The sequence below is a fragment of the Cynocephalus volans genome, chromosome 10 (assembly GCF_027409185.1).
Source record: "Cynocephalus volans isolate mCynVol1 chromosome 10, mCynVol1.pri, whole genome shotgun sequence".
Classification (NCBI taxonomy): domain Eukaryota; kingdom Metazoa; phylum Chordata; class Mammalia; order Dermoptera; family Cynocephalidae; genus Cynocephalus; species Cynocephalus volans.
In genome coordinates, this window is record NC_084469.1 from 17,502,877 (window position 1) to 17,523,753 (window position 20,877).

Sequence of the window (20,877 nt, forward strand, 5' to 3'; positions counted from 1 at the left end):
AAAAGATCACTGTGGCTATTGTGTGGAAAGTAGCCTGGGAGTTGGAGGCGAGAGTAGAAGCAGATAGATCAGTTGGAAGGCAATTGCAGTAGCTTGGACAAGATTGGAAACAACAGAGGTGTAAGTAGTAGATTCCAGGTATATTTGGGAAATACAAGGGTACTTCAAAAAGTTCATAGAAAGATTCATATTATCTTTTAATCCTATTTTTCCACGAACTTTTTGAAGTATGCTTGTAGAACCTACAAGATTGCTGATACATGTAAGAAAAGATGAGGTATCAAGAATAGGTTGAGCAACTGGATGAACGTGGGCTAACTACAGAGCAGGTGGAATATGTCATATAATAACTTGTGGGGCGGGGCAGGCAAATACACATTTGTAGATATGAGTTTTATTTTATTTTTTTATTTATTTTTGGCAGCTAGCCAGTATGGGGATCCAAACCCTTGACCTTGGTGTTATAACACCATGCTCTTACCAACTGAGTAACTGGCCAGCCCTCGAGATATGAGTTTTAAACTCAGAGGGGTGGTTAGGTCTGGAGATTGAAAATTTTTTTAATGTGTAAGTTATCAGAACTAAACCTGTGGAGATGGATGAAGTAGCTCAGAGAGTGACTGTAGATAGTTCAGTCCAAGGATGGAGATGACTGAACTTTTGAGGTAGAGAAGGGGAGGAAGATCCAGGAAAGTAAACTGAGAAGGAGGTAGGAGGAAAACCAAGAGAGCATGGTGTACTAGAAACCAGGTATAGGAAACATTTGAAGAAGGTGAGAGTGATCATCTATATCAAATAATTTCATATATCAAGGTGAAAACTGAGATAAGACCATTGGATGTGACTGCATGGAGGTTTGTAGTGACCGTAACAAGCAGTTTCTTTCTTTCTTTCTTTCTTTTTTTAATTCAAAATATTTTAACATTTACTTGTACATATTTGTGGGGTAGAGTATGTTGTTTCAGTGCATGCATATACTGCACAATGATTCACTTAGTATAGATAGCATAGTTTTGTACCCATTAGTCCACCACTTTTCCTCCCCTCTGCCCCCTGGTAATGGGATAGCTGGGTCGTAAGGTAGATCTGTTTTTAGTTCTCTGTGGAATCTCCATACTGTTTTCCACAGTGGCTGTACCAGTTTACACTCCTACCAGCGATGGGGGAGAGTTCTTTTCTCCGCATCCTTGCCAGCATTTATTTTCTGTCTTGTTTATAATAGATATTCTAACTGGAGTGAGATGATATCTCATTGTTGTTTTAAATCGCATTTCCCTGATGATTAATGATGACCATTTTTTCATGTGCCTGTTGGCCATTTGTATGTCTTCTTTTTAGGAAATGTCTGTTGGGGTCCTTTGCCCATTTTTTAATTGGGTTATTTGTTTTATTGCAGTTGTTTAAGTTACTCATATATTCTGGATATTAGCCCCTCGTCAGATGTGTAGTTTGCAATACTTTCTCCCATTCTGTAGGTTGTCTTTTTACTTTGTTGATAGTGTCCCTTGCTGTGCAGAAGCATTTTAGTTTGATGTAGTGCCATTTGTATATTTTTGCTTTATTTGCCTGTACCTTTGTAGTCTTGCTCACTCCCATTTTGTGTAGTTGGTTCCCCCTATGTTTTCTTCTAGGAGTTTCATAGTTTGTCTTAAATTTGGGTCTTTGATCCATTTTGAGTTGATTTTTGTGTGTGGTCTGGTTTCATTCTTCTGCATATGGATATCCAGTTGTCCCAGCACCATTTGTTGAAGAGGCTGTCCTTATTGTATATTTTTGGCACCTTTTGACGAATAGTTACAACCTGATCAAAGTGGGTTCAGGGGGAAATGGGATTAGAAGCAAATTTAGACAACTCTTTGGGGACTTTTGTTATAAATAGCAGAGAAATTGGATGGTAGCGTTAAAAGAGAGGGGTTTTTTTAAGGATGCATTGGGAGTGATCCTATAGAGGCAATTTTTTAATTAACGAATAATAATTGTATATATGTATGGGGTACAGTGTGATGTTTTGATATATGTACACATTGTAGAAAGATTAAATCAAGCTAATTAGCTTATTCAAAACCTTACCTACTTATCATTTTTTTTTTGTGGTGAGAACATTTAAAATATACTCTTCCAGCAATCTTGAAATATAGAATACATTATTATTAACTATCGTAAGCATGCTGTGCAGTAGATCTCTAAAACTTATTCCTCCTGTCTAACTGAAACTTTGTACCCTTTGACCAACATCTGCCTTTTCCCAAATCCCACACCCCGTCTATAGAGAGGAAATATTACTTCAGAAGAGAAGATATAATTGTAGGAGCAAAGTTATTGAATTAATGAGAGGTAATAGAATCCAGGGCACAAGTACAGGGATAGGTAGACCCTTGGAAACATGTCCATTATAAAAGAAGGAAGGCCATAGTTTATGGGTACAGATGCAGAAAATGCTTTTTTTTGGGACAAGAACAGGGGAAGTGAAAATTTTCCTGTGATTGCTTTTATAGCTGAGGATTAGAGGAGCAGTTGTTAGACAGTGGGAGACGTCAGTTGATAGGCTAGTGGTTTCCAAAGTCTAGATTCCCAGACTAGCAGCTTCAAACATTACTGGGAACTTGTTAGAAATGCAAATTTCCACACCCTACCCCAGACCTTCTAAATCAAACTCTGGGGATGGGACTCAGTTCTGCCACTCACTAGCAATGTGATCTTGAACAAGTTAATTTAACATCTTGCTTTCTTCATCTGTAATAATGAAGTGTAGCATTGACTTGTGTAGCATTGTAAAGATCTAATGAGTTAATCCATAATAATAATTATAGGCATAGTATTTAGCGCATAGTAAATACTGAATTAATATTTACTGCCATTATTAGTATGAAAGTTATCAGTTACATATTTGTCTTTCAGGCACAGCCAACCTAAAAAATTTTTTTAAATGTCTCAATATGCCACCATAACTTTTCCAACTTTTGGTTATAGACTAACATATACAGAAAGTTAACCTTTTTCAAAATGTAGTTCTTTGTAAGAATCTATGTTCTTAGGTGGTATATGTGATATAATAACTTTTATTTGGTCCTTGTGTCATTTGCTAATTCAGTCATTTTTGAACATATGTGCAAAACAATTTGCTTGGTATTTTGGGATCTATGAAGATATTCTACCTTAAATTGGAACTAAAAAATTGAGGAACTAAAACTATAACGCAGAGTTGAAAGAAGTAAATATAATCCAAATATCCATCAACAGGAGAATGGATAAGTAATTATGATAGTACAGATGGAATGTTATATAAGCTCTGAAAATGAATGAAGTTATATATGATGAATAAATAAAAATTTAAAAAGGAAGAGATATAGGTAAATGTCATAGGTGTTCAAAAAAAGGGTTGGATTATTTTAAGCCCTATGTAGTAGTAAGAACGTAGGCTGTGGAGTCAGCCTGCTTGAGTTTGAAACGTGACTCCATCGCTACTTACTATCTATCACCTTAAGCAGGTTATTTAAACTCTCTGTGCCTCAGTTTGTTAAAATAGTGTCAATAACAGATTTACCTCACAGGGTGTTGACAGGATCAAACCAGTTAATACATATAAAACAGCGAGCAGTGCCTGGCACATGGTAAGAAGTCAAACGTTAGTAGTGGTAATGACAACAGCAGCAGTAGTATTAGTAGTACTATTTATTTGTTATTATTTGTTTTTAAGAATCAACTTATTTGCCAAATAGTAGAAAATATTTACTTTTACCTAGTGTACATTTTTTGTGTAATGTCTCAGTAAACACTGTAAATAAAATGCTCTGCAGTCATAATAATGAATTTTATCTTAAGAACTTGTCCAAGAAAAAATAATTCAGAACAAACAAGAAGAGAAATGCCTCTGTATTTTAATATAAATTTTTCAATGTAAAAACAAATAATGCCAGAAACAAAAAACATAAATGTGCAATACTGAAATACTTTGATTAAATTATTGTAGCATCATAAAATAGTAGCAATGTCCTACGATAAGGCCTGTGGCCTAATGGTTTCCTTCCTCTGCCTTAGATGCTCTTCCCTTATGTATTTACATGGGGAACTCTCTTGTCTCCTTTAAATCTTGTCAGATGTCTTCTCAGTGTAAAATTGCAAACCCCTCTTCAGATTCTTCATCTTGCTTTTTCTGTTTTTTTCCATAGTGTTTGGTTATTACTTTCTAACATACTATATAATTTATTGATTAAAAAAAAACTATTTTATTTATTTATATTTGGAGGGGAAACTGAACCTTTGCCCTTGGTGTTACCAGCACTGTACTCTAACCAAGTGGGGCAACTGGTCAGCCCATTTTACTGATTGATTGTTGTCTCTTACCCCATTAAATACACCCAATGCAAGTTTTGTGTAAGGATAAAGGTTTTGTTTATATCCCAAACACCTAGAACTGCCTAGCATGTAGTAGATAATCAAGATATTGAAATATTTGTTTGAATGAGTTTAAAGGTCTACAAAGTATAGTTTGTGTATTTTAATGGCAACATTAGTTTTGTTCAAGATAGAAAAAGCTTTGTTCTAATTATAAAAATACATACTAGCTGAACAAAAATTAAGAATCTAGACAATGCAGAAAAGTAGAAATAAAAATTGCTCATATTTTTGCTCATCCCCACCATCATACCACCTCTTGATCACTCTTTTTTTCAAAAACAGCTTTATAAACATAGCACACAATTCACCTCTTTAAAATGTACCATTGAATGGTTTTAGTATTCGCAGAGTTGTGCAGCCGTCGCCAAATCAGTTTTAGAACATTTTCATCACCCCCAAAATAAACCCCATTAGTACCCATTAGCAGTCACTTCCTGTTTCCCTCTAACCTCCCTGCTGTAGGCAACCAGTAGTCTACTTTCTGTCTCTGTCGATTTGCCTCTTTTGAACATTTCATATAAATAGAATCATATAATATGTGATGTTTGGTTACTAGCGTTTTTTCATTTAGCATGTTTTCAGGGTTCATCCATGCTATAGCACATATTGGTACTTTATTGTTAAATAATACACCATTGTATGGATAATACCATACCATTTATCTGCTCATCTATTAATTTATCTGTTCATCAGTTGATTGATGTTTAGATTGTTTCCGCTTTTTGGCTATTATGAATACTGCTCCTATGAACATTCGTGTACAAGTTTTAATGTGGATATATGTTTTCATTATTCTTGGGTGGACTTGCCGGGTCATATAACTCTGTATAACCGTTTGATGAACTGCCAAACTGTTTTCCCAAGCAGCTGCACCAGTTTACATTCCCACCAGCAATGTGTGAGAGTTCCACTTTCCCCAAATCCTCATCAGCACTTGCATGTCTTTTTTATTATAGTAATCCTAGTGAGTGTGAAGTGGTATCACATTTTGATTTGTATTTACTTAAAGACTAGTGATATTGAGTATCCTTTTTTTTTTTTTCCTCTGGCACTGGCCAGTATGGGGGTGATATTGAGCATCTTTATGTGCTTATTAACTGTTTGTATATGTTTGGAGAAATGTCTTTTCAGATCATTTGCCCATTTTTTAAAATTGGGGGGTTTTTTGGTCTTTTTACTGAAATTGCAAAAGTTGTTTACATATTTCGGATACGAGTATACGAGTCCCTTATCAGGTGTATGATTTGCAAATATTCTCTCCTATTTTCTGGGTTGTCTTTTCACTTTTTTGATAGTATTCTTTGAAGCCCCCAAATTTTTAATTTTGATTAAGTCTAGTTTGGTTTTTTTTTCTTGTTGCTTATGCTTTTGGTTTTATGTCTAAAAAGGTTTTGGCTAACGCAAGGTCATGAAATTGTACTCCTTTTTATTTTAAGAGTTTTGTAGTTTTAATTCTTACATTTGGGTCTGTGATCCATTCTGAATTAATTTTTTTTTAAGTCACAACTATATCAAATTTATTATTCCAGTGGCACTAATACAGGTGGAGGTGTGCTCATGGTGATGAATTAATTTTTTATATATAGTGTATGGAATGGGTCCAGCTTCATTCTTTTGCATGTGAATATCAAGTTGTCCCAGAATCATCTGTGGAAAAGATTATCATTAAGTTGCCTTGGCACCTTTGTCAAAAATCAGTTGACCATAAATGTGAGGTTTGATTTGTGAGAGCTCAATTCTTTTCTATTGATTTATGTGTCTTCCATGATCACTCTTCAAAATCATTATATATCCTTTACCTATTATTTTTCATTCATGTCTCAGCTTATGAAGATATTCATTTTTCTTCCTTAGCATTTGTCACAATATGTAATTATATTCTTTTTCATGTCAGTCTCACCCCCACTGATTGTATAGTCCCCAAAAACATAAATAGCAATTTGTTTACGTAGTATTCTCAGCAGCTAGCATAGGGGCATAGTTCCTGGCCCATAGTAGGCCTTTAATAAATATTTTTTTAAAGAATGAAAGAGAACATCTATGAGAATCACATTGAATTAAAATAAAAATCAAATTCCTGAGCCTCACCTACGTCAGAGTTTCTGGGGGTTGAGCACTTTTATATGTGTTTTTAAAAGTCTCCCATGTGATTATAAACAACAGCTTTAGCCAATGACAACTTTTTCTAGACTTTGTTTTGTGTGAATATTCACATATGTATACACATACTCGTAATTATGTAAAATATATTCCACAGATAGTTTTGTAACCTGTTTTTCATTTACCAGTGTATTGGTCATTAGTTCATGTCAGATAGCTCTGTTATCGCTTTTAATGACTAAATAGTATTTTATTATGTATATAATAGTTTATTTAAGCATAATATTTATTAAGCATTGCATTTGGAATTAAATTACTTCTAGTTCTGTACACTATGTAAAAATAGGAAATTAAAGCTGGCAATATAATAATGAATTAAGGCTGGCCGATTAAGCTCAGTTGATTAGAGCCTAGTGTTATAACACCAAGGTCAAGGGTTTGGATCCCCATACTTGCCAGCTGCCAAAAAATAAATACAAAATAAAATAATGAGTTAAAGTTGAGTGATTTAATATAACAGTGTGCTCAAACAGGTTTGATGGTACAACTGAACCATAATGGGGGTCAGATTAATTATATCAATATCATTTAGTGATTTTTCTTTTAGCTAAATTTTTCATTTACGAGCAGCACCTTTTATACCCATTTTATACCCATTCTGATAGTTGATCAGAAGTGTAGATCATAATAATTTGATGATCTGTAAATCTAGGTTTATAAAATAACTATGGATAATAACACTTTTTAGCAATGTGAGCAAGTTTATCTGTTATTTTACAAGTTCTGCATTTCAGAGTTGTTACAGTCTACTATTTTTCCCAAATTAAACTTGGTTATTACGAGGTTACTTCAAAAAGTTCATAGAAAGATTCATATTATGTTTCAGTTCTATTTTTCCATGAGCTTTTGAAGTACCATTGTATAACTAGTCCTATTTATCTGATCATTTTACCATTGTTGTGGTAATTAAGGGACATAACTTATAACTTATTTCAATGTGAGGCAAAGTTCGTTCTTGTAAAATACCTGTAAGCACCAAAAACAACCAAAAATAAATGCAAAAAGAAGGAAATTTAATTAATTTATAAATTGATTAATCAGTTAATGAATGACTGTTTTTATGGAGATGAGTTACAGTGCCTTTATTATGTGAGTACCTAGAAGAATCATTTCTGCAGATCATTTTATGTAGAACTTAATACAGTTCTCTGCACAGTGTTTAATCATCTTGATGATGAAGAGCTGAACTTCTTTAGATATATTTCTTATTACCTTAAAATTTTATTTGTGTTGACAATAGCAATTCTTATTCATCTTTTTTTTAAAATGCTTGTAGATGTGAGTATGCAGTGCTCACAGGATATACTTCGAATGCTCCTCTCTCTCCAGCCAGTTCTTCAGGATGCTATTCAGAAAAAAAGAACAGTAAGACCTTGGGGGGTTCAAGGTCCTCTCACTTGGCAACAGTTTCATAAAATGGCTGGCCGAGGTTCTTATGGTAAGTAATTTATAGTGGGTGAAGTGTAATGACTGATTTTATATCAGTTCTCAGATTTCTTTTTTATTATTTTTTAAAATATATTTTTAAAAGATTTTTTATAGCAGTTTTAGTTTTACAGAGAAATTGAGCAAAAAGTACAGTTTGTTCCCATACCCTTCCCCTACCCACGTAAACAGTTTCTCTTATTATTGATATGTCATGTTAGTGTGGTAAGTTTGTTACAATTATGAATCAATATTGATTATATTATTAACTTAATTTTACTTTAGGGTTCCCTCTTTGTATTATACAGTTTTTTGGGTTTTGCCACATGCAAAATGTCATATATTCACCATTATAATATGATACAGAATAGTTTTGCTGCCCTAAAAATCCTCTGTTCTCCACCTATTCCTTCCTTCTTCCCTCCCTCATCCCCTGAAACCCTGGCAACCACTGATTTTTTTGTTGTTGTTGTTCCATTACCTCAAACATTTATCATTTTTTTGTTGTTGGAAACATTTCAAATCCTCGCTTCTAGCTAATTGAAAGTATACAATAAGTTGTTGTTAATTATAGTCACTCTACAGTGACATAGAACACTAGATATTATTCCTCCTGTTTAGCTGTTCCCGACTAGAATAAGCACATTAGTCTTCATTTAATATTTTTGTGGCATATACTTAAGGCCACTGTGGTCCAATCCTAGCCAGTTTCAACATTTCCAGCATTCAATTTACCAGTTTCTCCAACTCAATTTCAAAAGGAACACTTAGATCTATTTTTACTTATTGGACTTTCCAATAAGACATTATGTGAAGAAAGGTTTTTAAAAGGCTAAGATTTTTTAAAAAGGCTAAAAACTAATTTTGTTGTAAATCACCATTTTATGAAATTGAATGAAAAATGGGGTGGTGGGGGGTGGGGAAGGGCGTGTAATACTAGTGATAAAAGGCCCTAAAGTCTTTATTTTAAAATGAATTAGGACAAAGAAATTTGCTAGTTGTGACAAGACTAGCAAGTGAATACTCTCAATAGGTATACAGTAGATTTATAGTCAACTGATGGAAAAGAACGTTCAAAATGCTTAAACTATGTGCTGAAGATTGTTTCTAAAAGGTAGGGTGTAATTGGAGTTTTAAAAATATGTTTGGAATAATAGTTCTTAACATTGAAATCTTGTGACTTTTGTGTGTGGTTTCAGAATACATTATATTCAAAAGTAGCAGATTTGCCTATATTTTCCTTTCTTCCTTTTATTAATGACTAAATTAAACTGGTATTCTATGAAAAATGCAGGTTAATGATAATATTTTTTAGTGTAAACTTCTTTATTCTTTTAAAAACTAAGATAGTATTTATTTATTTATTTATTTCTGCACCTTACAGACTTCGGTGATCATTTCTATCATTATATATAGAGCTGTCTTTCCTTTTTTTAATGGTTGCATATATTCCGTTCTTCTTTACATATAATGTATTTTTTCAGTGTACTGTTTATGGACATGTAGATTGTTTCCATCATTATCATTACAATTATTTTTCAATAGTGCACACATCCTTGGCTTAAAGCATGTTGGTATTTTTTTTAAATATTGCTAAATTACTCTCTACAATATCAATTTTAAATTCCCACCAGTTAAGTACATACTTCCCCAAACTTTTACCAGTAGGGTGCTGAGTAGATGGATGAAAAATGGCTACTTTATTGTGTGGTTTGAGAGACTGAGTGGTACAGACTGTGAAGGTAGATTTTCTGGGTTCAAATTTCTGCTCTGCCACTTGTGTGATGCTGGAGAAGTTGCTTAACTGCTTCATTCCTGTTTTCTCATCTCTAAAATGAGGCTAATAATAATATCTGCTTGGATTTAATGAGTTAATATATGTAGAGAACTTTGAGCAGTCCCTAGCACATAGCGTTATAGTTATTTGCTGTTGTTAATTTTAAATTGCTTTTTCTTCTGAGATTGAGCATCTTTTTATGTGAAAGAAGTATTTCTAGGTCACAGGTTCTGATCCCGGGCCGGCCCGTGGCTCACTTGGGAGAGTGTGGTGCTGATAACACCAAGGCCAAGGGTTTGGATCCCTATATAGGGATGGTGTGGTGCTGACAACACCAAGTCAAGGGTTAAGATCCCCTTACCAGTCATCTTTTAAAAACAACAACAACAACAACAACAAGGGTTCTGATTCCTATACTGGACAGCTGCCCCCCCCCCCAAAAAAAGTATTTCTATTTTTGTAAACATTGTTCATGTTTTTTACCCATTTTTCTATTAGGTTGTTGGTCATTTTCTTTTTTAAAAAAAAAGTATTTTATTGTGGTAAGAGCACTTAACATGAGACCTACCCTCTTAACAAATTTTTACATATACAAATCGGTATTATTGATTCCTATACAATGTTGTACAATAGATCTTGTTGGCTATTTTCTTACGGATTTGTAGGTCCCCTTTATGTGACAAGGAAATTAACCTTTGTCATATGCATTGCACATTTTTTTCCAATTTGTTAATTATTTGGCTTTGTTTATGTTTTTTCATGTTCATGCCCAAAACTTAAATTTCTCTAGTCAGGTTAATAAGTTTGTTTAGTGGATAGGTTTTATGTTATGGTTACAAAGACTTTCCTCTGAATTTATTAAGGGGCTGGATGGTTAGCTCAGTTGGTTAGAGCACATTGTTAAAACACCAAGGTCATGAGTTTGGATCCCCATACTGGTCAGCAGTCCCCAAAAAAGGTGGGGGGGGAGTAAATTTATTAAAAAGAAAATAAAGCCTCTCTCTGTGTTTTCTTACTGTATTTCTGGTTTTTTTTCATTCAGATTAACTTTTTTACCTTTAAATTAAGGTAGTCAAGTATGTTTTATAAAGACTGTTTAGGAAATTCTTAACTGTGAAAAAGTCTCAATCACTGGATTTTAAATATTTTAGTCTTTAATCAAATATTTTTACTAATAATGACTTCATTAACCTTTGACAAATAAAAAGAAGACATGTCTTGATTTTAAGTGTTTTCTTAAAATATGTCTTTCTTATTTAGGAACTGATGAATCCCCAGAACCACTGCCAATCCCCACATTTTTGTTGGGTTATGATTATGATTTTCTGGTGCTTTCTCCATTTGCTCTCCCTTATTGGGAGAGACTTATGCTGGAACCCTATGGATCTCAAAGAGATATAGCCTATGTTGTACTATGTCCAGAGAATGAAGCCTTGTTAAATGGAGCCAAAAGCTTTTTTAGAGATCTTACTGCAATATATGAGGTAGGTGTTTTTAAGAGGTGGCATTTTAAAACTACCTTTTGGTTTGTATGTTTATATATAAAATATACTAGGCAGTTAAGATTTTTGGGACAGAGTGATTATGATGTCAGACTAGATGTTTGATTCTCATACTAGCTACTTGCATTCTTTTCTGAGTTTGACCCAATCTCTTTGTTAGATGTATGTGTCATGGGTCACAGTGGAAATTGCCATTTTGGGGGAAGGAACTTTGAGGGCATATGTATCCCATTTAAAGTGACATTTTCTAAAGCAAAGGGTAGCATTGTTAAATAGTCAGGAAAATAATTACATTTATAAAAATTCTAGTCTTGCTTCTCTAGGACCTAAGGTAGTGACACTAGCTCATATGAAAAGTAAAGCTATACTAGGTATCTCTAAGATTCATTTCAGATCTGAAATTCTTGACTGTTCTTTTAATTCTCATGTTGTATCCATCACTAGGCCCAATGATTGTAAATTGTAAGTGTTATGGGGCATAAAGTCTTCCTTCACTATACCTTCCTTTTCCCACAAACACTTGGAAATCCAGTTTTTAAATTTTAATTTCTTTTCAGTCTGAATTGTTAGTCTGTGTTGGTTAGTTTCCTTATATATTTTCCACATAATTACAAATAAATTTTCCACATAATTACAAGTTATCTGCACTGTTTTTTGGTTTTTTTAATAAAGAAACATTTCCTGTAGGGTGTTACTTGCAACCCTAATTCTGCAAAATCCTCTCAAAATAAAGTTCCATAGTTAAATAGCTTTGGGGAAATATTGTGTATTATATCATCTTTTAGAGATTCACAATTCATATTAGATAATTAAAGGCTTTGAAATTTTTGCAGTAAAGAAATCTTCTCAATTTGCTTAATCCCATGTTGCAAATTTATTTGACATTGGGCTTCTCGTAACAAAAATCAGTGGCCCGTAGAACTAGAGAGAGAGCTGGCAAATATATAGTGTATTTATCTGCCAATTTTTATTTTGCTTTGACTTAGGGATAGATATATTTATATACATAAATCAGATGTACAACTTAAAATGATGGCATTTTTATGCTCACTTATTTCTGCATTGTGTAAGCTTTCATTATTCATACCAAATGGTTCTAGTGCTATTATTATCTAGGTGTTTTTTCTTTAGAGATATTTTAATTTTGAAAGAAATTTAATGTATCTCTAATGTAAAAAGGAAAAAGACCTGTGTCTCCATTTCACCCTTGATATTTTTGTCTCAAATGTTAATTACAAGTGATTATACTTATTTTGAATAGCTTAAATGCTCTATTTTATAATATGTACCTAGATACTTCAATAAATTCATTAATTCTGCTTTCTATGTGTATTTATAGTCCTGTCGATTAGGTCAACATAGACCTATTTCTCGACTGTTGACGGATGGGATCATGAGAGTTGGATCTACTGCATCAAAGAAACTATCAGAAAAGTTGGTAGCAGAATGGTTTTCTCAGGCAGCTGATGGTAACAATGAAGCATTTTCTAAACTCAAGCTTTACGCACAAGTCTGCAGATATGACCTAGGTATTGAATTTGTATTTATTATATGAGGCCAACATTAGCAAAGTGTGGCCTGGTCCACCAGCTATTTTTCTAAATATAATTTTGTTGGAACACAACGATCCTCATTTATTTACATATTGTCTCTGGCTGCTTTTCTGCTACAAGAGACAATATTGTGACAGAGACTGTTGTGACAGAGAGAGTGTGGCTGCAAAGCCAAAAATATTTACCATCTGACCCTTTTGCAGAAAAAGTATGCTGATCCTGGTATAGGGATCCTATCAGGTGGAAGGAAATTGTGGGTTATAAACTATTTTCTGTTGCTTCTGTAGTATCTGATGTTTTAAGTTTATTAAGATTCTTGATTTATTAATAGTTTAGAGATAATATAATTTGTACTTAACATCTGTGGCACCAAGAAATAGTTATTTGTTGTAGCTAAGAAAATAACAGATATTTAACACCATTGTAACACCCTTGAAGTAAATATCAATGGACTTCCTTTAGATTTACTCCAAAGAGATGGAGAACGAAAATATTGAATCTCATTAGACATTCCTATAATTTGAACCCCATGATAACATTCTACCATTTTATATTTTAATTAGTTCCCAGTGTTGTCACTGTTTATTCAACTTGTGATTTAGGAACCTTTGAATAGTTTAATGAGAATTTGCTAGATTCTGTTTATTACATTAATTTAAGTGTGCCTAGGAAATAGAATTTTATTATGCTTTCATAGTAGCCATTAATTTGTATGAAAATGCTGGTTTACTTTTTCAATTCCATTTTAAATTTGTTTCTTCAGTTTTCAGGGGAAAATAGAAAGGTATTTTGCTGCATATATATGCTACACTGATAGTAAGAGGTTTAGGGAGGGTAATTACCAAGAAAATATCAACTAGATTATTATTTTATTCACATAGTAGAATAAAAAAAAAAAGAACCAATCAGTGAAATAAAGAAGTAAATATCCTACCTGTTTTTATTCTTTAGGTCCTTATCTTGCTTCCCAGCCATTGGACAGCTCTCTACTATCCCAGCCAAATTTAGTTGCCCCTACAAGTCAGTCTTTGATTACTCCACCTCAGATGACAAATACTGGAAATGCTAATACTCCATCTGCCACCTTAGCATCTGCAGCGAGCAGCACTATGACAGTGACTTCAGGTGTTGCTGTATCTACATCAGTTGCCACAGCTAATTCTACTTTGACCACAACTTCAACTTCATCTTCATCATCCTCCAACTTGAATAGTGGAGTATCATCAAATAAACTACCTTCATTTCCACCCTTTGGCAGTATGAACAGTAGTGCTACAGGATCCATGTCTACACAAGCAAGTACAGTTCAGAATGGCCAAGTAGGAGGGCAACAGTCATCAGCTCTACAGACGGCGGGGATTTCTGGAGAGTCGTGTTCGCTACCGACTCAGCCACATCCTGATATATCTGAAAGGTGCCTTTAAAAATATTGATCTTTGCAGAAACTATAAGGTTTTTATCATAGAATCATAGAATCTGAGGGTGGGAATTAAGACCTAGAAAATCATTAGTCCAGATATCCTTATGATGTTTGAATCTGTTCTGTGACATAATTGTTAAGTAGATTCACCTATGTAAATCACTCCAGTGATTGAGAAGTCACTATTGAGCCACTCTGTTTAGAGGTGTTAGTCTTGCCAAGGTTTGACTCTCAGCTCTTCCATTTACTGGCTTTATGACTTTGTGAAAATTCTAATCTTTTTGAGCATGTTTCTGTCTCTGTAAAGTGATGATGACAGCTGTCATTTCTTTTATAATGAAAGTATTGAGTGAGTTTCCCTTTTGATTTATAGGGTAGGTTAGCCTGAGCTTAGTTATATCTGTCAGCTACCCAGGATGCAGTTGTACCCAAAGTTACACGCATATACGTGGGTAAAAACAAACTATTACCCCGATTGATCTGCCCATCTTGAACATCTAAGTAGATTTGAAGTTTAAAAGAATAATCAAACCACCTATCAAAGAATGAAGCTTATTTACCATTGAAATTATGAAATATGAAATGAATGTATATACTCTAAAAATGTATAAGAACATTGAATAGGTCTGGAAACCTGGTTTCTTTCCGGTCTAGCTCTGCTTCTAGCCACCTTTGTGATTTTAGGCAGCCGAGATATGTCTCAGTTTTGTCCCTTAAGTACTAAGCTCTCTTTGGTTTCTCTTACTCTGTGGTTTTAAGAATTCAATTTTATTTTTATTTTTTCAATGCAAGACCTCTTAATGGAAGGGTCTTTGTATACTGTGAAATTGTATGTGTAATGTTTCTAGTTCTCTTTGGGGAGAGACATCCTTCATTTTCAGAGAGGCTTTCTCACACATCTCACCAAAAAAAGGGGAAGGGGTGTTAACCTGTTTGATGCTACCCTAAGTAAATACATACAACTTCTTGTCTTATTTCTACTTCAAATTTTAGCACGATGGATCGGGATAAAGTGGGAATCCCAACAGACGGTGATTCACATGCAATCACCTATCCACCTGCAATTGTTGTTTATATAATTGATCCTTTTACATATGAAAATAAAGATGAGAGTACTAACTCTTCTAATGTATGGACTTTGGGGCTACTTCGATGCTTTCTGGAAATGGTCCAGACTCTTCCTCCTCATATCAAGAGTACTGTTTCTGTACAGGTAAGAGTAAAAAATGTTGTGAGTTAAATATATTTATAAAACAGTTTAAGATTGTCAGAAGTTTCAGAGACACTACTTTTCTATATTCAAATTGATTTTCTAAAAGCCAAGTACTATTATATTGATACTTTGTGATATTATAATAGAAACCTTAGTTTATAGAAGATCAACTCTACAATCATACCACGGTGATAATGAGGAATAAAAAGATTGCATTAACTACATTAAATATTTCTCCTGTGTTACTTTTATAAGCCAATGTTTATTTTAATTTTTAAAAATTTTCTTTTAGCCAACCTTAGAAGAGTTAGATAAACCAATTTTTAAATTCATAAGAATAAATAGAAAAATATAGCATGGACCTGTATAAGCTAGAGTTCTAAATGAGAGAGGTTGCAAGTTAAAAGTAAAAAGAAATTAACCGTATTAAGTTATTTGAAGAAATTTTGAATTCTTTATTTTATAAACTAGTCAATGATAGTATTAATATAATTGCTGTGTAGAAATTTTTAAGGGTTTTTAGATAGTCCATTAGTTCAGGACTCATTGGTAAAACTATTAAAAACCTGTGAAAGGAGAAAACAGTTCTTTAGATTATCATTTAAATTAGGTTTTGTTTAAATTTTTTAGTGAGGGGTGTTTACAGTTTCAATAGTTCTTTTTATTTATTTATTTATTTATTTTTCCTTTAAAGATGACCTGTAGGGGATCTTAACCCTTGGCTTGGTGTTGTCAGCACCACACTCAGCCAGTGAGCGAACCGTCCATCCCTATATAGGATCTGAACCCATGGCCTTGGTGTTATCAGCACCGCACTCTCCTGAGTGAGCCAGGGCCGGCCCTATTCTCTTTCGTGTGTGTGTGGCTAGCTGGTATGGGAATCTTTTATTCTTTGTTGGAAGTTTAACATTTGTAATATTTGCCCATACTTCTAGATTGTTCCTTGTCAATACCTGTTGCAACCTGTGAAGCATGAAGATAGAGAAATCTATACCCAACATTTAAAATCCCTGGCTTTTTCGGCCTTTACCCAGTGTCGGAGATCACTTCCAACATCAACCAATGTGAAAACATTGACTGGTTTTGGTCCAGGTTTAGCTATGGAAACTGCTCTTAGAAGTCCTGATGTAAGTATGTTTTCCCATGACCAAAGTTATTGAATAACTATAAATTATGATTTTATGCAAAACTAAGTGCAATTCTTTATTTAGCTTTCATTTTTCAATTATCTTGTAATTGGGTAGATAATATATCACATTTTCAATAAAATATTTTTCTAAAGTTGTATAGTACCATAATATAACAATTTTATTTTTTACAGAGACCAGAGTGTATTCGACTTTATACACCTCCTTTTATTCTGGCTCCAGTGAAGGACAAACAGACAGAGCTAGGAGAAACATTTGGAGAAGCTGGACAGAAATATAATGTTCTTTTTGTGGGCTACTGTCTGTCACACGATCAAAGATGGATTCTTGCATCTTGCACAGATCTATATGGAGAACTTCTAGAAACTTGTATCATTAACATCGATGTTCCAAATAGGTACTTATATTTTTCTAAATGTTCTATTTTATCATCCCATTTTAAAAAATTCATACACATACACACTATGTTTCATTTCTTGTTTGTTTATTTTTGGCCACAAAACAAGTCTTAATACATTTAAAAAGACTAAGATCATAGAAAATACGTTTTGTGACCACAATAACAGAAAGAAGTTTAGAAAATTCACAATTGTGTGGAAATTAAATAGCACTCTCAATAAACAATGGGTAAAAAGAAAAATCACAGGGAAATTAGTACTTTGAGATAAAAATCAAAGTGCAACATATCAAAATATATAGGGTGCAGGGCTCCTACACTGCTTAGAGGAAAATTTATACTTGTAAACACCTATATTAAAAATAAGAAAATTCTCAATTCAGTAATGTAAACTTCTACCTCAAGAAAATAGAAAAAGAAGAGCAAACGAAACCAAAAGCAAATATAAGTAGGAAATAACAAAGATTACAACAGAAATATATGAAATAGGGAATTAAAAAAAAAACAACAGATAAAATCAACAAAACCAAAAGTTGGTTCTTTTAAAAAGATCAGCAAAACTTGCAAACCTTTATTTAGATTGACCAAGAAAAAAAGAAGATTTGAATTACTAAGATCAGAAACAAAGCAAGGGCATTATTACATTGTCATTATGGCTTTTTGTGATGGTAAAGTTTAGTTTCTTTCACTTTCTCATTTGCATTTGTTCTACCAGTGGGTTTTGTTCTTTCTTGTGTATTTGTGGTAGTGCTTATTGTTTTTCAGATTCTAGATGCAGGACTTCCTTGAGGATTTCTTGTAGGGCTGGTTGTGTGGTGGTGATCTCCTACAGTTTTTATTTGTCTGATCAATACACTGTTTTTCCCTTGTTTCTGAAGGATAGCCTTGCTGGGTATAGTATTCTTGGCTGGCAGTTTTTTTCTTTTAGTATTTTGAATATATCATCCCATTTTCTTCTGGCCTGTAGAGTTTCTCTCGAGAAGTCTGCTGTTAGTCTGATATCAGGGCTCCCTTATAGGTGTCTTGATGCTTTTCTCTTGCTTCTTTTAAGATTCTCTTTGTCTTTGAATTTTGCCAGTTTGACTATACTATGTCTTTGAGAGGATCTTTTTGGGTTGAATCTGTTTAGGGATATTTGAGCCTCTTGGATCTAAAAGTCCGTGTCTCTTCGTATACCTGGGTGGTTTTCTGTTATTTTGTTGAATAGGTTTTTCCATGCTTTTTCCTTTCTTCTCCCCTTCTGGAACACCCATGATTCAAATGTTTGTGTGCTTAAGGTTGTCTGCTAGTTCTCTTAAATTTCCTTCATTTTTTAAAATTCTTTTTTCCTTTGTTCTGTTCACATGGGTTATGTCTGTCTTCAAGATCAGAAACTTTTTCTTCTGCTTTTCTAACTTGCTTAAGCTACTGGTTGTATTTTTTATTTTGTTGAATGAATCTTTCAGTTCCATGAGTTCTGCTACATTCTTTTTTCAGGTGTAAATCTCTGTGCAAATTTCCTCTTTCATATCATACCCTGGATTTTTTTCTTGTTTCATTATGTTGTTTGAGTCTTCTCATATCTCAGTGACTTTACTTAAGATTGTTGCTTGGAATTCCTTTTCAGTCATTTCAAGGGTTTCCTGCTCTCTGGGGTCTGGTAATTGAGAATTACTGTATTCTTTTGGTGGAGCCATATTTTCTTGGTTTTTCATATTTCTACTATCTCTACGTTGATGTCTGGTTATCTAGTAGAGCAGTTGCTTCTTCTGTTACTCTGGAGAGGGCTTTGAGGAGAGAGATGTCGTTTTCTTTTTCTGGTCTCTGCTGGTGACTATCCTAGTGTCAATGCAGTTGAGTGTCTGGCAGGCTGCCTGCGCTGTGGCTACTGCTATGGCATTGAGCTGCTGTTGCAGCAGCTGTGGCAGTGACTGTGGTGGGCCACTTGTGTGGAAGTAGTGTTTTCAGAGTGCTCCTGTCTGCTTCCGGCAGGGGGTTGGGATGCTGCTCTTGGCTCCTGCCTAGGACCCTGGGCATACTCTGCTTCTTGCCTGCTTCTGGGCATAGGGGGCTGCCCTTGACTTCTGCCTAGGACTCAGGCATGCTGTGCTTTTTGCCTGCTTCTGGATGTAGAGAGCTGCCCTTGTCTCCTGCCTAGGATCCTGGGCGTGCTCTGCTTCTTCATGTTTCATTTTTAATGAGTAGAAAACCATTTGGAAGGTTATATACGTTAAAATATTAAGACTTGGGATTGTGGGCACTTTCTTCTGTAGTGAATAGTTATATTGTGTTAATAAGATATATTAATCAAGATTACTTTTAATTATGTTACACAGACAAAAAAGATTAAGGTCCCTAACTTCTGTGTCATAAAGCTTAAGGTAATGGTTTTAGCTGAAAAATTTTGAAACCCCTCTGCAATTAAAAAGTGATCTAGTAAAGTAGCTGTAGAACTTAAATTTTTCTCATGTACCATCTAAGAGATAGCCCCTAATTAACTGAGTGAATTAATATTTTACTAAAATTATGACTCAACATTTTACCATTTAAATGTTATGGTGTCGGGCCGAGCCCGTGGCGCACTTGGTAGAGTGCTGCGCTGGGAGCGCGGCGACGCTCCCGCCGCGGGTTCGGATCCTATATAGGACTGACCGGTGCACTCACTGGCTGAGTGCCGGTCACGAAAAAACGCCAAAAAAAAAAAATAAATAAAAAAATAAAAAATAAAAAATAAATAAATGTTATGGTGTCTTCTAAAAATGGTGGCCTTCTTTTTAGAATTCTCCTTGGCAGTAATTAGATATCATGGCCAGTTATTTATGAAGGATGTAACTAATAGGTCATGACAGGTGAGCCTTATATTGAGTTATCACTTAATTTATTAGTAACGTATTTCAGGGCTAGTAAACACTGTTCAAGAGAACCTGTAAAGCAAACCTGTGAAGTAATTTTCAGTTTTAAGATTTGGGTTTTATCCTTTATTGTCTTCTTTATTATATAAAGGTTCTGTTCCTTTAAGTTTAGAAATTTGGTAATGTGCAATATGATTATTAGGTCTTAGTGGTACTGGAGAAGCAGAATATAGAAACACTAATTTTATATCATTGGTTATAAAGATTTGTTGACTATAAGCCTTAGAACAGTGCTTCCTACCGTGTTTCCTTGACACAATATTGATTTTTTAATGAGATATTTGTGCTAATTAAGTGAGCTTTATTTGGAAACAGTATGCTTATCTGTAAATGATGAGAAAGAGACTAGAAAAAGACTAATACTAGCCTTTCCATTATCAAAATAATATTGCCATTTTACTATCTTGATTTAAAAAAAAAAAAGTAGAAGTGAGATAATAGTTAACAGGTGCAATGACGGAGTCAGAGACCTGGGTTCAAATAACAACCCTGCTGCTTACTAGTCATGTGATCTTGGGAAAATTGATTTAAACACCTGAACTACAGCTGGAGGGTAATTTTATCTGCCTCATAGGATAAAGTGAGTTATTACATGTGAATTGATAGGGCACAATACTTGTACACAGTAAGCGCTCAATAAATGGGAGCCACAGAATGAGATGTTATGTACTTGCCTAAAAAAGGACATGTATGCAGAAAACATACAATGATGTTAGTTGGTCTGAGAAGTGCAGTGTTTTGTTGGGCATTCTTCAGCTTACAGTACAATATAGAACAGGGTTTGGCTTACTACAGTTCATGGCCCAAATATGGCCACTTCTATTTGTTTAGGTATTGTCTGTAGCTGCTTTCGTGCTAGAGCAGTAGAGGTGAGTTCTTGTGACAGAATCTGGGTGGCCTGCAAAGCTTCAGTATTAGCCCTTTAGAAGAAAGTTTTCTGGTATAGGGCAGTGTTTCTGGTGAATTGAACAAACATTTAAAAAATTTTTCAAG

General features: G+C 34.1%; 1 protein-coding gene across 1 annotated transcript in view; it reads left to right on the plus strand.

Annotated features, from left to right (window-relative positions):
• Positions 1–20,877, plus strand: part of MED13 (mediator complex subunit 13) — a 91,920-nt gene that overhangs the window by 60,528 nt on the left and 10,515 nt on the right. The window contains exons 17-23 of the mRNA XM_063108973.1: positions 7,835–7,996; positions 11,021–11,244; positions 12,602–12,791; positions 13,767–14,229; positions 15,229–15,448; positions 16,384–16,575; positions 16,770–16,993. Coding sequence (XP_062965043.1) covers positions 7,835–7,996; positions 11,021–11,244; positions 12,602–12,791; positions 13,767–14,229; positions 15,229–15,448; positions 16,384–16,575; positions 16,770–16,993 — 1,675 coding nt within the window. The remainder of the gene's footprint in view (positions 1–7,834; positions 7,997–11,020; positions 11,245–12,601; positions 12,792–13,766; positions 14,230–15,228; positions 15,449–16,383; positions 16,576–16,769; positions 16,994–20,877) is intronic.